Source organism: Lingula anatina, chromosome 3, assembly GCF_051362555.1.
Source record: "Lingula anatina isolate TDL-2025a chromosome 3, LinAna3.0, whole genome shotgun sequence".
In the NCBI taxonomy this organism is placed as follows: Eukaryota; Metazoa; Brachiopoda; class Lingulata; order Lingulida; family Lingulidae; genus Lingula; species Lingula anatina.
In genome coordinates this window covers 33,491,096-33,518,416 of record NC_141769.1, presented here as the reverse complement: position 1 = coordinate 33,518,416, position 27,321 = coordinate 33,491,096, and the positions used below count along the sequence as shown (strand labels likewise).

The 27,321-nt window shown below is 35.7% G+C and overlaps 2 protein-coding genes across 7 annotated transcripts; both read right to left on the bottom strand.

Moving 5' to 3' along the window:
* Window positions 1-1,069: 1,069 nt before the first annotated feature.
* On the bottom strand, window positions 1,070-11,469 carry LOC106162988 (uncharacterized). Of its 3 annotated transcripts, none has more exons than XM_087009106.1 (21): window positions 10,557-10,805; window positions 9,831-10,075; window positions 9,272-9,347; window positions 9,020-9,139; window positions 8,707-8,768; window positions 8,440-8,538; window positions 8,007-8,120; window positions 7,527-7,595; window positions 6,957-7,058; window positions 6,720-6,797; window positions 6,500-6,564; window positions 6,019-6,182; window positions 5,426-5,457; window positions 5,107-5,206; window positions 4,551-4,678; window positions 3,890-4,064; window positions 3,424-3,557; window positions 2,675-2,769; window positions 2,322-2,400; window positions 1,917-2,025; window positions 1,070-1,473 (listed from the first exon to the last, which is right to left on the bottom strand). In XM_087009106.1, the coding sequence occupies exons 1-21, from the start codon at window positions 10,558-10,560 to the stop codon at window positions 1,394-1,396; spliced, it is 2,130 nt and encodes a 709-aa protein (XP_086865232.1). In that variant the 5' UTR covers window positions 10,561-10,805; the 3' UTR covers window positions 1,070-1,393. The 3 variants fall into 3 exon arrangements, with proteins under 3 accessions (XP_086865232.1, XP_086865233.1, XP_086865231.1); XM_087009107.1 differs by lacking the exon at window positions 10,557-10,805 and adding an exon at window positions 10,816-11,469 and having other exon boundaries at window positions 1,072-1,473; XM_087009105.1 differs by lacking the exon at window positions 10,557-10,805 and adding an exon at window positions 11,068-11,469 and having other exon boundaries at window positions 1,072-1,473.
* An 807-nt stretch (window positions 11,470-12,276) lies between these two features.
* On the bottom strand, window positions 12,277-25,564 carry LOC106179786 (uncharacterized). Of its 4 annotated transcripts, none has more exons than XM_087009363.1 (21): window positions 25,482-25,564; window positions 23,705-24,015; window positions 23,351-23,459; window positions 22,792-22,908; window positions 22,465-22,553; window positions 21,610-21,723; window positions 21,002-21,115; window positions 20,502-20,573; window positions 20,253-20,355; window positions 19,817-19,893; window positions 19,027-19,091; window positions 18,484-18,638; window positions 18,106-18,137; window positions 17,699-17,798; window positions 17,013-17,152; window positions 16,458-16,629; window positions 15,775-15,917; window positions 15,307-15,401; window positions 14,864-14,942; window positions 14,436-14,544; window positions 12,277-14,146 (listed from the first exon to the last, which is right to left on the bottom strand). In XM_087009363.1, exons 2-21 carry the CDS (start codon window positions 24,008-24,010, stop codon window positions 14,061-14,063), a joined length of 2,277 nt encoding a protein of 758 aa, XP_086865489.1. In that variant the 5' UTR covers window positions 24,011-24,015; window positions 25,482-25,564; the 3' UTR covers window positions 12,277-14,060. The 4 variants fall into 4 exon arrangements, with proteins under 4 accessions (XP_086865489.1, XP_086865490.1, XP_086865488.1 ...); XM_087009364.1 differs by lacking the exon at window positions 25,482-25,564 and adding an exon at window positions 25,337-25,463; XM_087009362.1 differs by lacking the exon at window positions 25,482-25,564 and adding an exon at window positions 24,343-24,662.
* Between the last annotated feature and the right edge of the window lie 1,757 nt (window positions 25,565-27,321).

Below are 27,321 nucleotides of genomic sequence, written 5' to 3'. Positions count from 1 at the left end.
TTCTCCAAGGTGGTGACACTTGGTCACATTTGTTCTCCCAAGCAATAGCAATCTCTGTGTAAAAGGGTTTTGGTCAGAAATTTTTTCTTGGTAGTCTACTCTTTGTCCAGTGCAATTGAAGTAGTTTTATTTTATGTAATTTACATTTATGTAATTTAGTATCGAGAAAGGAGTTACGATACCTGTTGAAGATGTACGGAACTGTACACATAGTTGTTCATATTTAAATTTTAAGGTAATTTTTTAAAACTATAGTTGTTAACATTTGTTGTTAGTAGTACTCGGTGGAAAACAATATGTGAGATTCTTATACTGATGTATTGCAGTAATGAGGCATTTCTCTATTTTTGGTTTGGGTTTTTAGTCATGGAAGTATGCTGCAATATTCCATTGGGAGGTTTAAGGCCAAGTGGAAGTATATATATATATATATATATGAATTGTTAAAGGCACCATGTTTATGATATTTGAAGGATGCTTGTTGAGAAAAAGTAAGTTATATATATATATATATATATATATATATATATATATATATATATATATATATAGTGTTCTGAATGCAAGTAAGATATGTGAAAAAATCGCAATGAACAGTTGGTTTACTTTCCAAACGTAGTGGCAAAAAAGTGCAGTCCAGAAGTGTGGCTTTGTACACAGTGAATAGAGAAATGCTTTGCTTTTTATTGCATATTCTTTTTTTTTTTTTTTTTTTTTTTTGCAATGCTCATGCACTGCTGTTTAAAATGTTAAACTCATTTGTTCCAAGTAACAAGTTTTGAAAGCTTATCCTGTTCCCTACAGTTTGCTTATTTCATTACATTTGTTTTTCCATGTTGTACAATGCACCATAGCTGAGTGTTCCAATCTTTTTTCAGCAATTCTTGGATGATCTATGGTGTATGCTTTTTATTTTATTATTTCCTTTCAAGAAAACGTTCTTAAATGCCAATATAAGAGTTTGTGAATGTGACTGTACTGTCTAACAGAACACTGGTTTATGTTGCCAAACCAAGAAAAGTGGTTATTATTATTTATTATCATCATTATTATTTAAAAAAAATATTATAGACTATATGTATACTATACATATTGGGCTGGTGCAAAAATAAATATACACCAAATATTTTTATTGACATTTTTCTTGAATTGTCAGAAACTACATTACGCTAAAATTATCGGTAACCCTTATAACTAGACAAGCTAGTATGCATGCAGATACTTCCAATTCGTCCATCTCGGCATCACTTGGGTCCGTCCATGTACCTGCGTTGTTGTGCCATTTCTTGTTTTGTAAGTGGAGAATGGCAAACTGGTTTTGCTTAAACCCTGTACAGTGATGCCAATATAATTATCGTGTTTCATTTCACAGTACGTTTCAGACCCCGTCTCCTCAACAGTGGATGCCCCCTGGGTTAGGTCCAAGGTAGTAGAAGCACAGCATGATCACGTAGAAGATGAGCAGGGAGGCACCTAGAAAATAATACACGATGATTTATTGAAACAGTTTTGGTGGGATCTTGTGTATATCGAAGATATTTTAATAAATTAAAATTGCAAATACTGTAATGTCCATTGGTATAAAATAAATATTGGGTAATTATTTCCCCCATGCCTTAGAGAAGTGAAATGACATTACTGAAAGCAAGACATGTCCGTTAAAAAAAAGAACCCACCTGTGTCATTTTTTTTTTAAGGGAAAGTTGTGTACGAAATATTTTTTCAAAGTGAAATAAGTGACGTATCGAGGTAAGCCAAAATACAGAACGCTAGAGTACTGATAATCTTTTGAAATACGTCTCTTTGGCTGTGATGGTTTACAGCACATTTAAGTTATTGGATCAATGGTAGGTCTGATGCCCATACCTAGCCCAATGTGGACCGTGGTGTGAACGCACTTTGAGAACCCCACTCACCTTGGAAGCTGTCAGACTTTCCAGACTGGAAGAGGATGTTGATGAGAAGAACCGTAGAGATCACAGACCACAGGTGGATGTCTCCAAAAATTAGCTCAAAACCCACAGGCTGGAAGAAAACGGAACAAACCGATATAATATAGTGTTGCTCAATATATGTTTTAAAGTTTGGTTGTAGCAGCGTGTCATTCTGTTATGTAATTCAGCCATACGTGTCCAGATAATCGTCACCTTTTACTTGAAGAAGTGTCTGCTTTTATAATAACGCGTTTTGCCATTTTATTGATAAAAAGATGGTTGCATCAATAGATAAATAGATAAATAAATAAACAAATGAATAAGATATTGCCCTTGCAAATGTGTGTAGGGTAGGCGGGAATTATTGATCTTGTTGTCTTTTCTCACCCTGATGGCATCCACCGCAACAATGGCAGGTATTTGTATGAGACACACCTGTACAGCTATACATGTGCCTAGTTCTATACTGAAACACAATATACGATATGTTATACCCTATTATGAGTTACACCCAATTATAGATTTAACACAATTATGAATTAAAAGGGTGAAATGGTCATAACGTTTACAACCACGTTAAAAGAAACTTTGCTAATAAAACAAAGTATTTTACTGCAACTCAGTAAGAAAATTTTAATACGAATAAGAGTTATTTTTTGTAGTTTTAACAGTTAACTGTAACTATACCTCTGAAGGATTCAAATAAAATTAGGTAAATAGTTGAAAATCTTATCACACACCTCATTGCAATGTTATTGTTGTAGGCAAAGGCCATCCCGTTGATTATCTCCGGCAGCTGCGGTATGATGGCTAAAAATGTAGCTCCTACGAACGCCTGAAATTAAGTTAATGTTTGGCACTGGTTTAAGGTCTGCGTGGATTTTTTTCATTTGGCACATTCTCGAACATAATCATTTTCTATTAGTAAAATAGAAATTTCTCCAGCTGTAACATTGTCGAATTAAAAACACGGGGAGATACGGTAGCATCGCATCGGTAGCAGAAAAATCGCTAATATAACCGTAAATAATCTCAATACAAAAGGAAATAAGAGTCTCTAGAATTTGACTATTTGATAATGCTTAATCATTTCATTTCCTCATACATCACGGACAGAAATTTCCATTTTCATTCTTTGCATTTCCCTGCACAATCTTGCGCAGACAGCCTATGACCCCATTCCCAGAGATTAGATCGATCTACTTTAGATCGACCTAACTCCCTGGGGGTTCACGCTAAATAGCTGTCAGCCGAGCGGGCACGAAAGTTAATTACCCCCTTACAGCTTGTAGTAGGCTGGACGGACATTTAAGCCGGATTATCTGACAGTAATCTAGTGAGGCTCCCCGCGGGGATAGATCGATCTAAAAGCTCTGGGAATACGCCCTATGAGTCCAGACCGTGCGATCTTAACCATTTCAGCTTACGGGAGGAAGTTTCCTTATACAATTTTTCATATAACCGTGAGGTGTTAACAATGTCAACTTACAGGAGGAAGTTTACGCATGATGGGGCCCAGGTTGTCCGCCACTACGTCAGCGCACAGAGCCATGAGAACTGTGGACACCAACAGGATCATCACACTCTTCACCAAGTTCCAGTGGGCGATGGAGGCTGCCGTCTCTACAGGGTGGTGCAGGAAAATATGGGGATAATTAGATAGTTATCTTAGGGAGAAAATCAAGGATAAAGTCATGTATGAACATTATCGCGTATTGAAAAAATAATATAAAGTGTTAGCAACGGAAAAACACATCAAATACAACTTCCAGTTAGACCACAAAAATTTTAAAAGTATAAAAATAGAGAAAACTTACAAAATTGATTTTTAAAGAGCATATTCAAAATCTGTTCCAACAGTGATGTACACAATGATGTCTTTCAATCTACCGGGATGCTTTTTATTTTTACATGTATTAAACATCCATGTGATTGGTATTGGCACCCGGTAATACCTTTGCTAATGGCCCTAGCAGATTCGATGAACTGCTCAAAGACGTGGGCAGTATGTGTGTGTAGCGTGAATACGAGGGCCACCACGTATGCTAAGGGCAGTATAATCGTGCATGAGTAGACGAGCGGTTTTATATTCTGACTGTAAAACTCTGGGCTGGTGAATTGGAGGTCCATCTGAAATGAAAATGTATATATGAAAATACCCTAATAAACTAGAAAACAGTTTAGTTTTTCGTCGGCCTCTTGCAAGTGTCGAATTCTTGAAGGATGAGTCTAAATGTAAATGTACTCAAGTATATCAGAAAATGGTACAGATAAATTTCACTACTTCTTATTTGAAAAGAATATTTCTCGTGTAAGAGTTTATAAACTTGCATGAGCTTGTTCTAGTCGTGTGAAAGCTTTATTTCAAGTCGATGTTTTTTTCCTCGAGGACAGTAGGCCTATCCTTTCATTTTTTTAATTTATTTTTTTCGAGTATATATTTTAAATTTTGTCTTCATATACTTAGTATAACTGAAATATATCCATAGATATTGTTACACCCAAGCTTGCGAGCCCTTGCTAAATCATCAAGAAAATATAATTGAAGAAGAAAATAAAACACCAAGACACGAGCGCGCTGGCACTGTCTGTACAGCGCCCTGGCACTGCCCTCACCTTGGACATCTGAGACTGGCAGGAAGCACAAAAGGTCGGGCTGACGTTGCTAGAATTTCCGCCTCCGAAGCATGGTGAACAGTCCAAGTTGGTGAAGACTTTGGCATAAATAGTTGGAGCAAATGTGCCTGAAATCCAAAGGACCTTGGTTGATCTAGAGTTTGAATTTGGTTATTTAATTGGTTAATTTCAGTGAATTTTATTCCCATTACTCGATCGTATGATAATTGAAAGTTTGTCCAGAGCGAATGCATTCTATTTTTCTATATCCATACACAAGATAAGTACAACCATTCTGCTGTTTTTGTTTATTGTTATTCTTTTTAGTAATTGCCGAAAACTTGCCCGGGTTCAAGATGTCTAAAAAGACAAAACTATCTACATTTCTATCTCTTGCTTAGGCGTCAGCCTTTTGAAGGCCACAGGGTGTCTCGAAAAATAAGCATCCCTTCAGCTGGAACAACACTCATAGTACCTACATGTAACTGCCAAGGAGACCAGGGGTGTCTAGGAAAACAAGCATCCCTTCAGCTGGAACAAAACTCATGGTACCTACCTGCCAGGGAGACCAGTAACAGCGCGGAACTTATCCCTGCCGATCTGCTGTTAAACTTCTGGGTGGTGTGTTTTAGACCTCCGACTGTCATCGCTAAACCCTGGAAGACAGAAACTGGAAGGAAAACTGCCCCCCTCTCCCTCTCTCTCTCTCTCTCTCTCTCTCTCTTGGACACGTTTTTGTTGCAAAACTGTTTTTAAATTGATGGTGTCGATTCAAATTTCAAGAAATCCAGGACGACCTCGTGTTATTGTTAAATCTGCTACCTGTGCTCTTTATAACGTTTGTTTGCTCATTTCTTTCTCACGGAGATACTTACCGGGATCAAAAGTAGGGTCACCATTAACACACCTGAAATATCATATAGTTACACAGGTATCATATCACCTACTGCATTTGTCTCATTAAAACACACCTTTACTCAGCCCATCTGTTATTTGAAGAGTGAGATTGCATTACCTTAATAACAATAAGAATATATGATTGACCAATAAGATTTTTCTACACATCGAATCAACGTCAAGATAATTAAATTTTATTACATATATACATTAAAAACATGTTCTAAGTGGTATCACGTGGACAAATTAACGGACCTAATATTTCTATATAATACTTTGCATTTTTTTTTTCGTTCATTATTTTCAAGACAAAACTCGACCATCTATGAAAATTACTTTTTCGTAAATCAAATTACAAAGTTTAAAGTTTATTGCAGCTTATATAATACAACAGATGCATGTATATTATGAATTTATATACCCAGTATTGCTATTATGATAATATTAAGTCGTTTCAAATAGCGATGTGCAATACGCAATCTAAAAAACTACAGCAGTGCAAATAACAATAATAAAGTGGTTTATGTCAAGGCATTATACGATTTATATATCGTATTGCTAAAAGTCTTACCAGTAAGAGTAGCTTTTGTCAACTCCTGGTAACAAATCATCTCTGCGTGATCGGCTTCCTTGTTACTAGCGAACAGAGCCGCCACACACAACGCTACGGTAACCACGGAGCCAAAACTGGCGTTCAGAACCGCACCAACGGCAAAGTTACTGCGAGCTGAAATACTGCGAGAAAGGAAAGATTATTTTGACACACATACACACCCATTGGACTTTCAAAATGTATTCAAATATAGGACTGCGGGCCCGACTTTACCCAACAATCCACCCTTCTCCACTCTGAAAATATAGTATTTTTCATCTTGCGATATTCATTTTATGTCTTAAATGGCCCGTACATTTATATGCAGATAGCAGCTTTATATTACTTTATATTATTAGAAATACTTCAGTGATTGCGATGACTGTCATTATGTTTTTTTTTCTTTAATTCATTTATTTTCATTATTATATTTCTTGGGGGGGGGGGGAGAGATTCTCACCTTATTAGTGCCATGCCTATATAGTAAGCCAATGGCAAAATCGCCAACAGCGCTAATGTGAATTGCTGAAAAGATGGTACAATAACATTTCAAAACTAGCCAATTTAAACCAATCTTTCTTATGATAAGTTTTACTTTTTAGGAGCTAACTTTTTGTCTTCGGTTTTCATTTTTATTTCGTGTTCTTAATAATTTTTAATAGTGTATGGAAGTAACCTACAATTAATTCCATTGTGTCGTCTTTGCCTGGCATAGCGTATCCAAAAGCTAGAGCAAAAAGGGTGAAGGCAAGCAAATTTGCAGAGAAGTAAAGGAAAATATATATGTTTTAAAGTCTTAATGTTGACGATAACAGTGGCTTGTACCACGCGTATATATCCCAACGTATTGTTTTCACTTGTATCCTTTTGTCTTCTAAAGGCTTGGGCAAGACAAACTAATTTTCAAAAAGGATATTGACTAGGATGACGTTCATGCCATCCACTGTATACCGGCAGAACAACACTCGGAACGGTTGATGAACATACATCAGAACTTCCAGGTGATTTTGCTTATATGGCTGAAATAATAATTAAGTTATCTTTAAAAATAATAATTTCATTTTTTTAGTGTTTTGTTTGTTAAAACGTTATTTATCTGGACGAAAAATGTATACAGACATTGTTTTTGAATTTATGATAATATAATCAAAAATGTATTGATACAATTATATATCACATTTGATTGATAAATTACCTTTATAACCCATTTGAGTATAATGCCGAAACCTTTAAACGCCATTAGAGGTATAAATAAAATTATTCTGCTGCAATTTGCAACAAGCAGAAATTCTTCTACTCACAAGGATTTGTGAACTTAAAAATGGAGAAACGAAGCGCGAAAGTTAGGCAAAATAAATGAAAAAATTAAAAATGCCTTATAAAATTTGAACGAATTATTTAGATGTATACATAAAAGATGACCTAAGGTTCATTTATTTCATTTCTAAAAGTAAAAATACGAAAGAATATATAATCAATGCAACTACCCTGCTCCTTTCTATTTCAATTTTGTCTGGATCTTGTCGCAAAACGTTTGTTATGATCCTTATATTCATCTGGAATAATGTTAAAATATCACTAAAGCAAAGAAAATGGTGGTATTTCAACAGATATGCAGTAAGATAGATGGATAGATAGCTCTCTGTCAATATCATAATCGTTTATAATAATCCTAATGTTCATCTGATATCAAAGCAAACAGAGATCCATACGCAAAATGGTGGTATAACAATAAATAACTGTCAAAATCATTGGCTGTATTCACAACAGAGGACTTGCTAGTCCGCGGGTCAAATATGGCGACCCACCAAAAACCTTGCCGTCTAATCCGCTAAAAGCCACTGAACAGATTTCCCGTGGGGAAGTATTCAAGTGGGTCGGCCATATTTGACCCGCGGACTATTTAAATACTATCCTTAATGCGACTATGAACTTCATGTCCAATGTCTAAACTGCAGCCTTATTACCTTGGCCGTGGGTATGGACAGCACAAACAGCCAGGAGAGAGCGGCGGAAATGGCGTGGAACAATACCAAGACAGGGAAGCCGGTGACGTACCAAACGCACGTCCCTGCGCTTTTCTAATTCGAAATAAAATAAAAAAATGATATCACTTCATAGTAAGTCAAGAATAAATATAGATTCTTGAAAATTGTGTTTAAAGGCATAATGAATCATTAGTTTTTATAGTGCACTCTTAGCATTAAATCAATTGAAATAATATCCTGTGTCGTGTTCAGCCGTTTGCGTCACTGTAACTCAGCAATTTAACATACAAGAAATAAATAATTTTTAATATACAACATATATAAATTCATTTTTTCAGCTATTCTACCATTCCGCTATTCTTTCTTTTCTATACATGGTAATGCATTAGTCTAGGCTATCCCAGATACCGACCCACTTGGACGTTTTCCGGTGCCCCATAAATTCTGTTATCTCCTCTGTCCAGCTGCTATCAGGGGTGTCAGTGTAGTCCTGGGTGTTCTGACTGATTTCCTACAACGTGAATACGCTGCTGTGTGTAGTTAACTGCATCAATACGCAAAAGACCAAATAAAAACAACAATAAGACTTCTATCATAATGGATATAAAAACTTTGTATGCTGTATAAATTTAGACAGGCACAGATAGTTGACGTCTGACATGCACTAGTACCAACTCACCTTTGCGATGATTTTTCCAAAAGGCCACAAAACATATCGTGCCATCTGAAGGCAAAAATGACCTATAAATAAAACTTCCAGATGTGATTTTCGAAGCTGTGAAATTCAGTTCAGTACAATGTTTAATGTTGAACCCACAAAAATGGGTTATATGCACGTGCGCAATAAAATCTGTCGAACCAAAATAAGATGACGTCACTAATTGATAAAGGTGACGTCATGTTGTCCTGTTTACGTCATTAACTCCTGTTTCCTTTTCTGAACTCATGAATCAATTTAGACTGTTAATAAACAAGTAATGCTGAGAACTCACTGTATCTCTTCCCTATGATGGTAACTCTCATCAGCCAAGCAACGAAAATATAGACGACCGCCATCCACCAACCGAAGAATACCATGTACAGGAAACTCCCTAGCTTGAGACAGAATGTTTCTGTAAAGACAGCAATTAAGCTATAAATTTTTTTCAGCCTATATATTATGTGTGAAGGATCGTACATAGCGACACTGATCATAATTTCCAACATTTTATTAATAGTTAACGAAATATTTTAATTCTACTCACCTCCCAATTCAACCCCCAATGGTTCTTGAAAAGCTTGTTTGTCCACAACTTCTTTCTTCCATTTCTTTAAACCAAACTGAAAGAAAGCATAGGAACAACGTGCATTTACCTTAAATATATATTTATACTGTATAAAGGCTATGTTCAGGAAGAATATCATCATCTGTTGTCGCGTGATAGAAAAGGCAAAACGTGTACATGTACATGTACGCTTGAATGACACTGCCGAATAACAAAAATAGCAGAAACAAGTGAATAGCTACGTCATCGATGATTTTCGTATTAGTAGCTTTTATTTACTTTCTCTGAACCCACTCCTCTACATTCTTCAAGCACAATCGCCTCTTCGTGTTCAAACTGTTTGCTTATTGCCAATAGTGTAATAATGTATCTTTACTCACTCTATAATCATTCTATATCTTCTTCATTCCCAATACGTCTCTAAAATTCACTATTTTTTTTCACTTTTTTATTGCCCATAGTAACAATGTGCCATGTTTTTCTAGTAGTTATTCTCGATCATCTTCACCCCCAAGACGTCCCCTGTATTTCTACTCACCCTGTAGTTATTCTCGATCTTCTTCACCCCCAGGACGTCCCCCTGCTCCCTGGCCTCTTCCATGTCCACTTTGTCCACGTCGTGGTACATCAAACTGTCCAGTAACATGGTCGGGGTGGTCAGTCTTGAGGACAGGGGGGCAGCGTTCCCGAACTGCGTCTCATCCACTGAGTCGTCTTCTGTGGTAGAATCCACAGAGACAACGGGAGCTCGATATGAATGGTAGGTTTTCATCTTTATTTTGTCTGGCAGTCAAAAACCAGGAAAAACAGGAGGTAGAATGAAACTGGTTTAGAAAATCTTTTTAATTCTTTGGTACAGTTTTATCTAGAAGAAAATGACACTTGTTCTGGGATTTTAAGTTTTAATTCTTAAATGTCTTAATTAAATGCTAAAACGTCTTTTTTTCACATGGAACGAAACCGAAAGTCGCAAATCGAAAGCTCATAGGGAATATTAAATTGAACCAGTGGGAAACGGGGCTTCTAGTAACTCATTTCCACACAGTCTGTCCTTCCAGACTGATGTTAAAATCGGTTGAATGATAATCGTTAAGAACTAGAATACACCTTGGATTTCTCTTTTGCTAATTGTCTGGTGTGATAACTAAAGGCAGTTCTAGATCTGTAAACAACCAATGGCTGTGTTCTGAACTTTTCATCCAAGCCCTTAATTCTTAATAAAATAAAATAAAAATACCATAGTCTTTGTTTTACAAGTACTTACCCATTTCAGCCCAATAATCAAACAGTTCAAAGTACCTGTCGTCCTTTTCGAAATATCCCGCTGCAGATGTCTAGTAACGCTTTGAAGCTACTTACATTATCCAAGATCGTTAAATTTAATTTTAGGTTCAGCACAGAATTAAGGCGTTCGATAAATGCAACAAGACTGGTACACAAGACTGGTACGTGATATACACCTAGAAGGACATTAGGGGCACCGCCTACAGTATGAAGGGTAATACATCTAGTAATTATCTTACCATGACACGAATGACAGATGTCACTGTCGCTGGTTCCGTGGTACCGAGCGTCATGTGACACGTGCTGTCTACACGCGCTGTTTTATACGATATTTCACTACAAAACCTCGGGCGAAGTTCCCATTCATCAATCACAGCTGTAGACGCCTCTTCTTGGTCGTTTCTTCCCCTTCTTTCTCCGGCTAATACGCCATATTTCATGCCATTTGCCAAGTGTTATGCAAATTAATAAGCGACAAATTATGTTCGCACCTGTTAACATGATCTCACTCAGTTTCCTCTCTAATTTCGCTTCTGATTCTTCCGACCCGTTTATGTCATCAGTTATCTACCTTGAAAGTAAAAATGTTCACCATTTAGCGTCGTCTTCCACAGTCAAACCATTCGACTGGAATTGTCCACACATCAGCTATTCCTCCAATGCAAGTGTTGCTGTGACCGTACCGTATTCGTAGAAAACAAGAAAAGCGTTCTTGAAGTGCATATATTGTATCTCGCTGAATTCCGTAAACTGCAGGAAAACTTATAAAAACTTATGAAAACTAGTGAAAACTTCTGGAAACTAATAAAACTTCATGAAAACTAATATAAACTGATGGAAACTGAAGTAAACTTGTAAAAACTGATGTAAACACCATGGACCGGGGAGACCGTGTCGCTGAACTGAATGAAAATGTCAGGGCGGGAGTTCAAATATATACAGGTGGGGCAAGTCATGTGACACGTGAATACTTCTCGCTACACAAAATACTCCAACTAACTCTAACATATACTAGTAGCGCGTGTTGCAGTTACAAGTACTTGTTATTTGTGTTTTTGTCGTTCCATATTGGGGTTCTAAATCAATAAATAAGATTTTTTCTGGGAATATGCATTTGATTATCATCAAAGTAAACAGACCGGTTTCAAAGTAAAATCTGACGCAAGTCGCTCATATCGGCAAATACATGCAAAACTGATCCAGTAAGTCTGATTAAGAAGTTTAGGAAGATTTCAGGGGCGACAGATATCCAGTGTTTGTCATGCTTGTTTAACACAGAATAGATACATGTAACACATTTCCAAAACGAAAATCATATTTGCAAGTACTAATGGCGAGAAAGTGGAGAAACTTGAAAGAACGTCGTACTTTCGGAGAAAATTTTACGTCAATGCTTTTCAAAGAGATTTAATTATAACAATTAAAGAGCAGCGGTTTGTCATGTTTTGTAATGGCCAGGCAGTATTTCAATGCCAGTCATCAGTCCTTCTACTCCCCTCCTCCCCCCCCCCCCAAGTCCCCCGACGACAACTCCCTGTCAATGTGAGAAGCAGCATAACAGTATTACTGATACACGCTAATACTGTTAAGATATGTCAATACTTCACACGTCATGTTATGCTAGATAGCAACTACTTATGTAACCAGTTCCTTTGGTGATTATCATGCTTATTTTTTCTAAAATAAAACAACTGTATCCCTACTTTCTTAAAATATTTTATTGACTCAAAGTCTGGAAGTGAAACTGTAAATATATTTACATACTCATGCCATTACCATAAAACGTTTCCACGTTGATTTTTATCATTAAAATGTATCACAATATAAAAACATGGACCAACTGTCAACTATGTACACGTAGGAGTACACCCTGAAATCAGTACCTAGAATATATCACAACCGCTATCTACTCGTGCAAGTTTTGATAATATATCACCCAAAAATGTCACATATTGTATAATAATGGCCGTGGCCAACTTAATTGTACTATCTCTAGGTCTATAGTCTAAAATCTTTGAACAATGTTTGTATTTGAGTTTGTCGAAAGACATAGCCAACGTAACAGAAATTAAATTATTAAAGCATCCGTGTCCTTCTTACAACATGTAAATCAACACAATCCACCGCTAATAGTAACAATTCAGATAAATAAAGCAGATGCACATTGAAATCGGCCGTACAGTATTATAAAGTGGATATAAAATAACGTTAACACCGGCCTTACATCAAACGTTACACAGATCAACATCGTTGTTTCGGAAGATCAATAAAGGCCACTGATGAACCAAACACGTGTTGAAAAATCTCAATAGTTCTGATCAAATTTATGGTGAGCTCTAAATATAAATCAGTAACAAGGATAAAATAGCTTGTGCAAATTACACAAATACAAATAGCCAAGCCCATGGAACCGCTTCATATTCTACGTGGTTCAGGAGCTTACAAAGTTCCCTTTATGTCCATGGAAAACAGAGCCACCGACTCCAGTTTGTTCGTTGTTCTAATAAAATATAATTCAATCAAACATATATAATAGGTGTAATTATCAAACCACTTCTTTAAATATCAAAATTGTCAATTTTAACATATCTACACTGAATACATGCCGTGCATTTTCTTAATATTAACAGCAATAAAACAAATAATACTTCTCGACTTAAAATAACTAATGCCCATGATGATATAAATTTGATTTTTAAAACCTTTTACAAATATAATCTGTACATATTTAAAGGCAATCAACGTAACAGAAGACAAGCTGATACACAGCATACATAAGAAGAAACATTTAAACAAATAATGTATTGTAAGTGCCATGTACAGTATAAATATTTGTTCATCCACAGCTGTAAAGCATATTCTTATTAACACTATCATAAAATATAAATATTGCACAAATAAGACAAGATTGACAAATGATATTAATGTAGCAGCTACAACAAATTTTTTGTAAACAGTAACCAAAGATCATGACAACATACAAATCTCTTTAACAAGAAAAAACATTTTTAAAATGCATAACTGTCTCTAGTTTTTTAGCCCAAAATCAATATCCATCCTCCTAACCAAGAAATAGGATCAAAGATGGATCAAAGTAGCTACATATTAAAAGACAACAGTATCACTTTAACCCTGAAAGCCAATATTGTAATATTTGAAACTGTTGTACAATTATCATGTTAAAAACAAAACGCTAATACTTGTTCTAATACTCTTAATATAAAATCATAGAACACCTTAACCATTACAAATGATCCTACTGTCAACAATAGTAACACAGTAAACATACAGATCACAACCAGTCACAACAAATCATAACACAGACAAGAGCAGCAGTGAGAGTATCTGTGAAGCAGACCTCAGTACAAGCACCAGTTTTATAATAATCAGGTCAAGGTGTGGTCAGGTCAAGGTGACCCAGGTCAAGGTCAAACCAGGTCAAAGTGACCAAGGTCAAAGTCAGGTCAGGTTAAGGTGACCCAGGTCAAGGTGACCCACACACCTCGTTGCCAGCCGGGGAGAAGAAGTACATCAGTATCAGCAGGACATACACCATAAACAACGCTGAGCCTGAAACCAGAATAATTGACAACTTAACAGCCAGGACAACACATTAACAACTTTCAAATAAATGGAAAGCAATTTCTTATAAATGTGTATTACTCTCCATACATGTATCGATACAATGATTTTTTTTTGTACACAGAGTATATAATTTACATTTATAATATATGATTTCTATATTCAATTTGTTAAAACATATCCATTAGCATTATTAATGAAGTAGTGACAGTATTTATCAAATTAAATCTTGTCAAAAATGAACTGGGGCACAACAATACACCAAAAGAAAGCTCACCTTGGAAATAATTTGACTTTCCATCTTGGAAGACGTAGTTCATCACAATAACTGAGAAAATCACAGCCCAGAGATGAAGGTCACTAAAGATGAGGTAAAAGTCTACTGGCTGAAATAAGAAGTGAAACAGAACATAACAATCAGGCAAGTGATTTATTAACATATTTTGTTTTGGCAGTTACAGTTTTGTGGATCACACATAGAAGAAAACATTAAGATTGACAAGTCCAATTATTGTCCTGTAAGAGGTCAAGATCAGGCTTATTAAGACCTTAGTTGAGATATGTTACAACACAAGTCATCCACTGTATGCAAACAATAGGATGAACACACCAAAAAATATGGAAATACAAGCTAACGTTTAAGTGAAATACAAGTGCAGCGATAATACAAATTCCAATATTTCTTCAAGCTGTTTCTATACTCACATAGATAAGGTCCAGCAGTACCAGAAGAGGCATCTGAAGCATGCACACTTGAACTGCAGTGGTTGTACCCACCTCAATACTGTAATATAATATAATATAATATAATATAATATAATATAATATAATATAATATAATATAATATAATATAACATAACATAACATAACATAACATAACATAACATAACATAATATAATATAATATAATATAATATTTAGGTCACAAAAGGTTTTACCAGACAATAAATAGGGTGCTGCTGATAGTCTAATAACACCAAGGTTTGAAAAATTTAACAAAACTCCAATTAATTATCATTGAAAATGACCATTGTACTAAATCTGGGTAGAAACTGCATGCAACACACCAAACCAAATCATTAATCGATTTCTTTTTGCTTTATAAATCTTATACTAGTACTTAATTTTTTAGTTAGTTTCTCCTCACCTAAGATTAACATTATTCTGCAGTGCAAACTGTATCCCGTTGACCACCTCTGGGATATCAGGGACCAGAGCTAGCAGGGTGACACCCAGGAAGTACTGGAAGGAGACAAAGGGGAACATATATATATATATATATATATATATATATATATATATATATATATATAGCATGGATACTGAAAACTTGTGTAAGGAAAATCTGAACATGTGCCAGAGCAAGACCTCCTCTGTGATATATATATATATATATATATATATATAGATATATATATAGATATAGATATAGATATAGATAGATAGATAGATAGATAGATAGATATAGTCAGGGATGGATTCAGAAATATTTTCTGACAGTCTTCCAAATGATCTTTGTTGATCCATCCTCCATCTTCTGTCAGAAAAAATTGGATACCCGTCAATGTTAACATGAAAATCTGACCGTCTTCCGGAAGACCCTGTGAGTACTTACCAGTGATACTGAGGAGTTTTCTAGTACAGGTTGTATGTGTTCCGTGGCAATGTCAGCACTCAGAGAGGTCAGTATAACAGAACACAGCAAGATAACTGTGCTTTTAATTCTCCCCCAGTGGACATCTGTACCATGACCATCACCTGAAATTTATAAATATTATCAAAATCTGGAAAAAAATTGTGTGTACTGGTAGCTTTAAATTTTTCTTAATCTCTGCATTTAACATTTCAGCTTCTTGTTTTTACATTGACTAGGAAAGGTATTTACAAGATCATATAAGTAATCATAAATGTATGGTGCGATTAAAAAACATTTTGATGGTCTCAAAAGTCAATTATATAAGGGTTTGTTCAAAGACCACATCTTTTATTAACTTTGTTAAAAATATATGGATATTTTTTCTTTCCCTTAATTTTCCTCTTTATACTGTATTATACACTTACACTCAAAGGTGAGGAAATGTCCACAATGGACTTTATCCACTCAACTTTTATGTACAAACTCCAAAGGGACTCATGCTTAATGCAATCAGATCAACAGATAAACATAAGCAAGTCCATTAGAAACAACAGGGGGTATATACATATGTTAGACTGATTGCATTTAGCGAGAGCCCCCATGGAGTTAGTGCACAGTAACTAGACCAATAAAATTTATAGTGAACAGTCTCTTTATCTTACCAGTGGCCCGTGATTTAGCCTCCTCCATGAACTTGTCATGGATGTGAGATTTGTGTGTCTTCATGGTAAAGATCAGTCCTATGAGGTAAGCTATGGGGAGGACCAGAGCACAGGCATACACCAGGGGGCGGATGTGGTTATCATAGAGGGTGTGGTCCCCATTGAAACCAAACTGAAATATATATATATATATATATAACACAGTTGGATATACAAATACAGTACAGACTTATACTTGTTATGGAGGGTATGGTCTCCGTTCAAACCAAAATCAAACATAAAGCCATTGTATTCTTATCTACAGTAGGGTACAGCTTACACTAATAATAAACTGGAAAAATACAGCTGTGCAAAATGTTCTTGTTTCTCTCCACAAACAAAATGACTCTCTGAGTCATGTCAGAAATGCTCTAATTTTGTGCAATATTTGCATAATTCTGGCTTGCCCAGCTATTTTAACATTTTAATTCTATTATACCAGTAGTATCCTCCAAAAAGATATATAATAGGCTTGTAATTATACTACAAATATGCTGTATATCTAATGTGACTTACCACAGAGTATTCACAGTCCTGGCACTGCAGGGCATAGGAAGTATTGGGAAGAACACTGGTGGTTCTGTTCGTATCGTACACACACTCTCCACACTGTAGAGTGCCGTACGCCTTTGAGAAGATGGTGGGGGTGAAGGCACCTGGAGAGAAGATTTTCAGCATAAAAAATAAACAATGTGATGTCCAACGTTAAAGTTTTATCTGAGATGCTAATTTGAAATATCTGCTGAAATAAATATGTAAGAATTGTTTCTTTCTGAGATGCTGATTGTATAGTTATTGGAAGAAATTATGTTCTTGTATGACAACTGAAAAGCGGACTAACTAGACTGCCCATCAAATATGGTTGACACACTCGAATGTTTGATGCATAATCCCTGAAGGAAATCTATTCTATTAGGATTAGACAGCAAGCTTTTAAACATTTAAAAGGGGCACCATATTCAGGGGCGGATCCAGAGTTATTTTCTGACAGTCTTCCAATTTATCTTTGTTGATCCATCCTCCATTTTTGACTGTCTTCCGACAGAAAAAAATAGATGCCCGTCAATGTAAACTTGAAAATCTGACCGTCTTCCGGAAGACCCAGAAGACGCCCTAAATCCGCCCCTGATATTTGATCCATGGAGTAGTAAGTCCACTGTTGTGAATGCAGTTTTTAAAAATATGTTTGAAGTATAACTCACCTGCCACAGAGACAAAGAGTAAAGAAGAGCTGACACCCACAGATCTGGGGTTGAACACCTGCAGGCGATGCTTCAGACCTCCTATTATCATACAGAGTCCCTGAATAACAGGAAACAGGGGGGCATTTATCAAAATGTATGACAGCTAGCCACGGCAACTGCTTTCACCAACTATTAGAAAGGGAATTTGTTTCTTCTTTCTACGTGTGTGTGTGTGTGTGTGTGTGTGTGTGTGTGTGTGTGTGTGCGTGCCTTCCCCATCCTACAATTAACTCTATCATGGTCTCTCAAAAACTAAAATGAAAAACAGAATTTTAACATACACTTATATAGGCATTTGCAGAACTTCTAAAAGAATAAAAAAGCATATGTAGGTCACATGAACAAGGTAATAACATCATACTCACTGGCACTAACAACATGGTGCCCAGCAGTGTACCTGGAACAATGGTGAAAAATACAGGTAAATCAAAGCAATTTACTAAAATTTTTAATTGCATAATACTGGCATTTACGTATTTATCTTAATCTCTTGTCGTAGTTCTGGATTAATCTATATTTTCTACCAATGAAAAAAATGGTTATCAAATTACAGACCAAAGTTCTTAAAAGCAAATTGGCAAGACTATTCTTATTATGGGAGAGTTTATCATATTCATTTCTCTTTCACTTTTTTCGATGAGTATAGACAGTACATGTACACATGAGAAAAGTACAAACATGCAAGTTTAGCCAGATTAAAATAAGTATGATATAATAACATATTAATACAACATGGCACCCACCTGCCAGTGCTGACTTCACCAACTCTGAATAACATTTAGTATTTCCACTCTGTCTCCCCTTCACAAGAGCTACAGTATACAGGGAAATCTCTACTATGGAGCCAAACGTGGCATTGAGCAGGGCCCCCACAGCAAAGTTACTCTGGGCTGAGATACTGGGAAAAAACAAGAGAATGGCAAATTGTATAAATATATCTAAAAAATGGGAGGTACTTCCTATATGATATGATTAGACTACTCTATCTCAACCATGAAAAAATATTATCATGTGATTATTAAGTGAATTTTGTACAAAAGTACTGAATAGGCAAATATTGGATTAAGGTAAAAAAATATTCTTACTATATCAAAGAAACTGGTATGTGCATATTTTGTTCAAGCAAAAAGAAATGCATTAAATGTGAATATATCAACACAATCACCTTAAATTATTGTCTCAAAAATGCAACAAACACCTCAAGACTAGCACCATATAAGCTCTTCTACAAAAATATAACAAATTAGGTCAAAACCACACCCCCCAACCCCTCCCAGTACACCTACCTAGTGATAGCCATTCCAATGTAATATGACAGAGGGATGAGGGCAAGGAACGACAAGATAAATTTCTGAAAGAAAACAGCACAATGTTTTTATCTGAATAAAAGTGAATAATTTTCATTACAATCTGTGACTTAAAGTGATAATAACTCTTCGTTTCGGCCAAAAAATGAATTTTCCTGGAATAAACAACAATTTTCTCATACTTACCAATGGTAAATGAATCCATTTTTACATTCAAAGTTAGTCCCTGGTTTTTTTAAGAGATTTTAACAGGGTATATCCATCAATGGAGGTCACATGGTCTAAAGACAAGCTCAGATATCAGAATAATAGCTATAACTGCCGTTTTTGTGGTAAAATGGAATATATTATATTTCTATGAGTTATTCACAATGTTTTTATTGTGAAATATATATCTCATATGAAGAGTTATTATCCCTTTAAGTTCCTTCATTGAGGATTTGCTCAAAAGCAGTATTTCTGATCTATGAACATGTTTATTATTATAATTTTTTTTATATTAAAATTCTCTCTGATGCTACACGTACCAGCAGCATGAAATTATTGTGCAATTAACAAGTCAACTGAAAGACCATTTAAATGACTGGTGTACAAAGGTGGAAACCTGCTGGGCTGGAAACTTTCTGATAATTACATAAACTGCAACATTAGATAAAATGACATTTTAAAGGTGAATCCAGTTTGGAGTATTAAATTTAAAATGCACAGAGTGTGTGTGTGTGTGTGTGTGTGTGTGTGCGCGCGCACACACATGCACACGTTTACTCACAGTAACATCCCCTGTGAGGTGGTTGTCTCTGTCAGCATACCCTAACACCAGAGAGAGGAGAACAAATACCAGTAGGTCTGAAAACCTGGGCTAAGGAGCTGAACCACCAATTAAACCAGTAAATAATTAACTTATAAAGGATCCATCTAAAGATGCAAAAATATGCTTCATTCTATCAATCTGTTTGTAAATCGAAAAGATGTGGAGTCAACCACTGATCCTGTAACCCATCTTGTGATAACAAATAAAAGAATATCGATACATGTAGAAGTAATACAAGTTGAATAAATTCTAGAATATAGCAAGTTCAAATACATCTTTTTGGTATTTGGATTTACATACATTTTATTTACTATGATGCATATAATTAATCTTAAATTGTTTGAATCTTCAATACACTGGAAAAACAAAAAGACATAAAACTGATAAAGGATACTGACTAAGATAACGTTCATGCCATCAACTGTGTACTTGTAGTAATAAAAATTCACAGACTGGTGTGTGTAGATGATGATCTCACTGTCAGGACTCACAAGGCTCTGAAATAAATCATAACATAGGTTTTACTAACCGTTTATACCACGAAATAAAGCTTGATGTTAATTAAAAGCAACCGAAAATATCATATATACATATTCTCAATAAAATAAATGCAATAATACCTAGTAAAGAAGCAGTAACTCACCATGCTGGAAGTTTTGATTTGAACAGTGTCAGGAGGAAGAAACAGCATAACTCTTATGGCCTTGAGGTTTAACTAGAAAACCAGACCAAAAAAAACTTCATGATGATTAAAAGAAAATTCAGAAACACAGGCACAACTTCATTGTGGAAAGTATATCACAAATAAATAGGTAAATAACTATTTAAAGCAGAACCAGTTAAATGGAGAAACCACAAACAATTTATAAGTAACCTTAAAGACACTTTGTTTTTTTTTTTGTTTTGTTTTTTTTGTGCTTCACAAAATCAAAAACAATTCAAAGTTTCTTTCTGGCAGTCAGTAACACATAATAGTTGGATGAAGATGATCAATGAGTTGCCTCTTAACTATCTAATATCAAGTTTTTGTCAGGATCTGATCGATTACTTTTTTTCTTCATTAGTTGATGCACCATAGTTCAACATAACTGATCAGATAGACAATATAATTTATTTAATAACTGATAAAATCATAAGACGTACCTTAGCTACTGGGATGGTGATCACTAAGAACCAGGAGAGGAGAAATACCACTCCATGGACGATAAACAACAGTGGAAGACCCAGCACTAGCCATACATATGTCTGGGGATGTTTCTGAAAGCAAAATTATTAAATATTACTGATACTTGAATATCAGCCAAAGATACCTAGAACTTGCTAAAAATCAACAGAAGTTGTTTTGACTACAGCAAAAAGTTGGTTCTCAAAAAACTGCTACAGCATTGATAAATTTGGCTGGTCTTTATCTCCTTAAAGTCCTTATAATACATTTACATCTTCCTCAGAGTTCTTTAGGGGTATAAAATAAATCCTTTGAAAAACAAAAAACGCTTATGCAAATGTTACGTATTTTTGTCACATATCCATAAAAGTTCAACATACTAATACCTAGTAACCACTGAAATGATGATTCATATGACCACAAATTTTACCTTCCCAAAAACCATATAGCAACCATGCCTCACATGACCATATAAGGCTTACATACCCAGTAACCATGGCAATCATACCTCACATGACCATATAAGGTTTACATACCCAGTAACCATAGCAACCATGCCTCACATGACCATATAAGGCTTACATACCCAGTAACCATAGCTACTATGTTTTGTTCCCAGGCTGGGTGTTCCTGAGACTAGAGGCACTGTGTCACTGACAGTGTAATCCCTGTCCCTTGACTCCAGCAATGTGCCACTCTCCTATGAAAATAAAGGTTATTTTACAAAATATAAATTTATATATAATATATATATATTGAATTTAAAATATATGAACTGGATTAAAAATGAACTAGTCTTGTTTGTTTTCAATGGTACAATTACAAATCACATCTCAAACAATTATTTTGGCAACTGTTTTTTACATTTAAAAAATGACAAAAACTATTACTTCTATCCTCTAATCTGCAGAGATTGTAAGAGTTATTACAGCTAAATGTACTGTGTATAAAAGATAATAGGTAAAGCTGTTTAGGATGCCTTCTAGCTTCAATGACATGTCATAATCTTTAAATCAAGATGGTAAATTTCAGCACAATTCTCATTATGCATTGACAAGTAAATGTGCAGGTGCTTTAAAAAGGTTTCAATCACATCTCATTTTAGCTCTAGCAAATTCAACATCGAATTAATTTCAGGTTTTCCAAATAATCTTGTAATGCAATTTCTGATTTGCTTTTAAAAATAATCATTTAGTCTATAAGCATTAAAGTTTTGTTAATAATAATCAGGCCTAAAGCATCTAAAGAAAACAGGCAGATGATTTTTATCCAATTGTACAACAAATCATAGCACAGCTGCTTTTTCTTAAATTACTATACATTCTGTGTGTGACATAGTCAAACCAGAGAGTAAAATATGAATCAATGCTGATCAAGGAAAGCCAACCCCAGCAGTGCATCATGAAGCAAGAGGAACAAAATCCAGAGTAAACAACTTTACATTAAGTCTGATGACTCTAGGGAGTACCATTGAGACAAATTTCCCAAACGGCCAGAAAAAGTAACCAGCCATCTTCCAGCAGAAAAAAGCTAGAAAAGAAACAAATTCTAATTATAGTCCAATTATAATTATAGTCCAACTTCATAAAAATATGCGTAGTTATTGTACCATGGCAAGAAAAGTTCAATAAACTCAGACAAATCACGCTGGGTAAAATCTTTGGATTTATAGATGAAAAATTCAATTATAAATTTAATCCAATTAGTCAGTAAAGGGAATTAACATTTCTCCAACATGTAGTTATTTAAAGACATCACTTTAACTCACCATATTTTCTTCCTATGATAGTGAAGAGCATAAGGCACCCCACTATACAGTAAAGTAAGGCAATCCACCAGCCAAGTAAGATAACATACAGGAAATTAGAAGGTCTGTAAACTGATACTGAAATACAATGTTAAGATTCCATTATGCAACTAGAAACAATTTGTTAACAACAACAACAACAAAAAAAAAATCCAGGGAGGTTTCAGATATCCAATTTGAAATCATTACATCCAGACTGAGCTCACCAAATTTGGACAAAAATACCCAATTGCAGAATATAAATTTCTCTCCATCTATCATAAAAAATCTGGCCACAAAGAGAGTGACTTGCTCTACAGCAGATTTGCAAGTTTGCATTGTATTGTATCGTATCGTATCGTATTGTATTGCATTGTATTGCACTGCGCTCATATATATCATGATCGAGAACAGAATTAAGTAGCTACCTAATGCCTTACACAACTAACTAAAGCATCAGAGAGGCTATGCCTCCACAGGGTTAGTACCACCAGCTGAATTTATCATCTTTCTTTACACAACTAAAACAAGAACAATTTACCTTGTGGTGGTGGCACCTTCTCCTGTTCTGCGTACAACTGTTTCACAATGTCAGATCTGTCTGCCAGAGGGCGCGCTGTCACATGACTTTTCCATTTCTTGAAACCAAACTGAAAAGGAAAAATAACATGTTGGATCTATTTCAGATTTATGTCACAAGCTTTATTCATAGTTAGGACATGAAATTTAAAATGGTATATATACTTTATTTTGTTACAATATTTCAGTAATAAATTATTTCTAAAGCCAAAAATTATTTGATAATATAAAACCAAAATAACAGCAAATAGCCAATTTTCCATTCCAAAGGAAAAAAAAAAACAATCCACATTCTTGATAATAATAAAAATAATACCATATAATTTTGCTGCATTCTCTGAGCTTCCACTTCATTCTCAGGTTTCTGTACAAACACATACATTCCATCATCGCCACTGCTGGTGCCATCTACAGCTCCGTCCCACTCCCCAGACCGTAGATGGCGCTGTCGTAGGTTCTTATTCCTTTCCATACTTGATGTAATGCCCACAGGTGGCGTTGATGGCTCTGAGCTTTGGCCACCTTGGTCCGATATTTCTATACTTTGGTCGACTGCTCCTGGGCCATAGTTTTGTGTTTGGTTACCCAAAAGTGTAGTTGTCTCATCAGCCCCTTTATCCATTTTACCTGAAAATATAGATAACTACATTAACAAAAAAGACACCTCAAAACCTGAAAAATTTGCCATACCTTACCTTTGCATAGATATCAAACTATACCATACATATTGTTATTCTTTGACAAAAATTAATCATCATGCTCATCATCGTTTTCAGTTTTTCAAATCAGACATACAAATACAAATTGTCTCAGGTAATGTTGATAGGCTCAATCAGGTGCTGGGAAAATATATACAAACCCCAGTGTGTGTGTACAAAAAAATTTTTTTCAAATATATCACATATGACTTCCAGTCATCAAAGCCAACCTTTCCCCAGTAAATGTCCCACTCACACGCGTATTTCATTTTCTTGCCCAGGGCAAATACTAATCAGTACACTATTGTACTTGGATCCTTCTCCTTAGACCACCGACAAATATCTTAAATCTTCATATCAGCCTGGAAGCTACAGTCACATGTCTTGCTGCCCGTGTCTTTCTCTCCATGCCTCAAACTTTCACTATCACTAAATGACTAATGACTCACACTATAATTCATGTGCTTTTCACAAGTACAGGCAATATGTGTACCAGGTACATGTGACTTAATTATTTTACTGAAGATTATATAATTTCTGGTTTCCACAGCTAATGGTGAGATCAATGAGCAAGCATTTTTAATCTGATACCTCACTTAAGTTGATTTCTGGGGGGGGAGGGGAATCCTGATATATTGTCATGATGGACACAGTCAATAACCAAATCCATTCCTACCTCCTATCCTCATAGTCTCCTACATAAAAGAGTTTGAAACCTATTCTGGGAGAGTTGCAATACTTCGATCTACCCATGGATCTACACACTCTTAAGAAACATCAATTCAGTATTTTCTCGTGTTAATAATTATTCTGTAGTTAATCAAATGCTAGACGACATAACTAGCACATGTACCTGAAAAAGTACAATGTTTACTCCGAGTTCTGACGTGTTGGCAGAACTACGTATAACAATTCAAATTATATCAAAGTTGACATTAAAATTAAAGAATTGATGAAACTTTACCAGGGCGAAATATACATTTACGAGCCTCTCTCTCTCTCTCTCTCACACACACACACACACACACACACACACGACTCAGGCTTGGTCAGATCTTTATACAGAAATATTACAGTTCTGCACAAGTTCTACACACCAGTAAAATTCTTTACTCTATGCAAACAGATGCACACTACAGTATATTAACTACAATATACATGTACAGTGAAGTACAGTTAAGTACGGCATGTACAACTGAGTTGACTATAATACATGTACGGTGCAGTCACAAGTTTTCGAACTACTTTACCCGTGGTCGCAGGCTCGAGATTTCCACATAAAGAGTTTACCCCAACATTTGTGTGCACTGCATTACAATTACAGAATCACACTACCTGTAGATCACAAATTATTTGACAAAACTTTTATTCTACTACAGAGCTCTACCTACTTACCCTAGTTGTTTACCTGGTGCCGCGGAGGAGAGAAGTCACATGACGATTATTCGTCTCAAATCTCAACTAACACAATGGCGACCTGGGTCGACAGAAGGGGGCAGCGTTTATATAATTTTACAGTGATCAAACATATTAACGAAGTACTTAATTAAATTATAGTAATTATTTATGTAAATTTGTTGCTTATTTAATTGCTGTTTATCGGGCTTATGCCCATGGTTGGACATATGTAGCCTACCTTTTATATGTAGGCCCTACGTCGCACATGTATAGGGGCCTATTAGTTCCTACATGAAAAAAAATCCGAATCATAAAAACAGGTATGTCCTTTAATTTTCTTATGATACAGATGCAGATTGGGATTCGACCAAGTGAATTCCAATACAGATTTCTTTTAATTCTTAAAAGTATAAACTTTTAAAAATATTTCTAGACATTTTAACAATGGTAGTCCTGTACCAAGCATGTTGTGCCCTTGGCGTCCCACGATTGCATAAGTTGGTGTAGTTTAGAGGTCGGGATGACGGTGTCACGAGCTGAGGTAGCCCATTCAGCCTGTCTCATTCAGTCACTATATGAAGCGCCATCTATAGGCAGATGAAGCAGATGAGAATTATAAAAAAATCTAATGATCCCCTCCTATGCCAGTGGTGGATTCATATGGGGAGGGGCGGGGGGGTTCCCCCCCCCCCCCCCCCCCCCTTCGATTTCTGGCCACCCTCTTGAAATTAGAGTTTTGACTAGCTGAATAATAGTTCTAAACCGTACCAAATGGCACCGTTTGCCCTATAAAAAAATCACAGTTTTTTGGGGCCCTTCAGCGGGGGAGGGGGAGGGGTCGGCCTTGCATTCGCGCCCTCCCCTTCATCCTGGATCCGCCCCTGTATGTCATCCACGCATTTAATTTTCTTGATTGCTTACAGAGGTTTACTAGAAACACATAACATGGATTATATAGGCGGTACCTCGTCAATCTTGAAAGGTGAATAAACGACGTAAAACGTTCACGAGCAGGTTGGTAGAGATTTAAAAAAATTGCTTGGGCTTCTTTGTTTTAGGGTATTATGAGTTGATATAAAATTGGGGCAATTTTTCCTTTATTTTCATTCCGAGATAAACGAATTTTCAACACGATCTCATTCTTTTCCCACTGTTTCCACTACAATTCCCCCTCAATCGGGTTCAATTTCATTAAAAATATTATTTTTTATTTGTGGTGTTATACTTTCCTTAAAATGAGACACGGTTCACATACAGTGCCTTGTATAGGCCTACCAATTTATAGATTTGGGAAGCCCCAACATGGAAAAGCACGTTTTTCCTTTGTCCGTTGGTCTTGTCAGTATTTATTTATTTATTTATTTATTTATTTATTTATTTATTTATTTATTTATTTATTGCAAATTCTTTGACATAATGCATCATACTAGTTGGACGTATTATTGTCACTGCATCATTAGAATTATATATGTTCATTCCATACCAGGAGGAGGCGTGTTAATCTGTGAAACTGACCGCATTCAGCTGATTGCATTCAGCAAGAGTCCCCGCGGAGTTGGATCGATCTATGTAGACCGACGGTGTTTTTAGGAATAAGCCCATGAATTGCAAAACCTCAAATTTTTATTTTTTGAAAACCTAGGGGCACGCTGCAAGACGCGCGTGTCGGGGGGCTACACAAACACACATTAAGTGGTAAGCGGGGTGCAAAACGATCGAATCATCCCAAATTCAATCGAGATTTTGTGGGATTTGGAGGAAAGTGGATACATAAATCGTGACAAAGAAGCAAATCAGGAGCGAAAATGCATAAATCTGACAGAATTATCGATACACA

What these genes read in the sequence shown, in the direction of transcription:
- LOC106162988 (XM_087009105.1), bottom strand. An exon ending in GACAAAAGCTACTCTTACTG is followed by an intron (nt 5,458 to 6,018) that starts GTAAGACTTTTA and finishes ATGATATTTCAG; the next exon opens with GTGTGTTAATGGTGACCCTA. An exon ending in TCATGCGTAAACTTCCTCCT is followed by an intron (nt 2,770 to 3,423) that starts GTAAGTTGACAT and finishes ACTTAATTTCAG; the next exon opens with GCGTTCGTAGGAGCTACATT.
- LOC106179786 (XM_087009362.1), bottom strand. An exon ending in GAATGCAGCAAAATTATATG is followed by an intron (nt 23,460 to 23,704) that starts GTATTATTTTTA and finishes TTTCCTTTTCAG; the next exon opens with TTTGGTTTCAAGAAATGGAA. An exon ending in ACCTCACAGGGGATGTTACT is followed by an intron (nt 19,092 to 19,816) that starts GTGAGTAAACGT and finishes GTTTTCTTTCAG; the next exon opens with AAATTTATCTTGTCGTTCCT.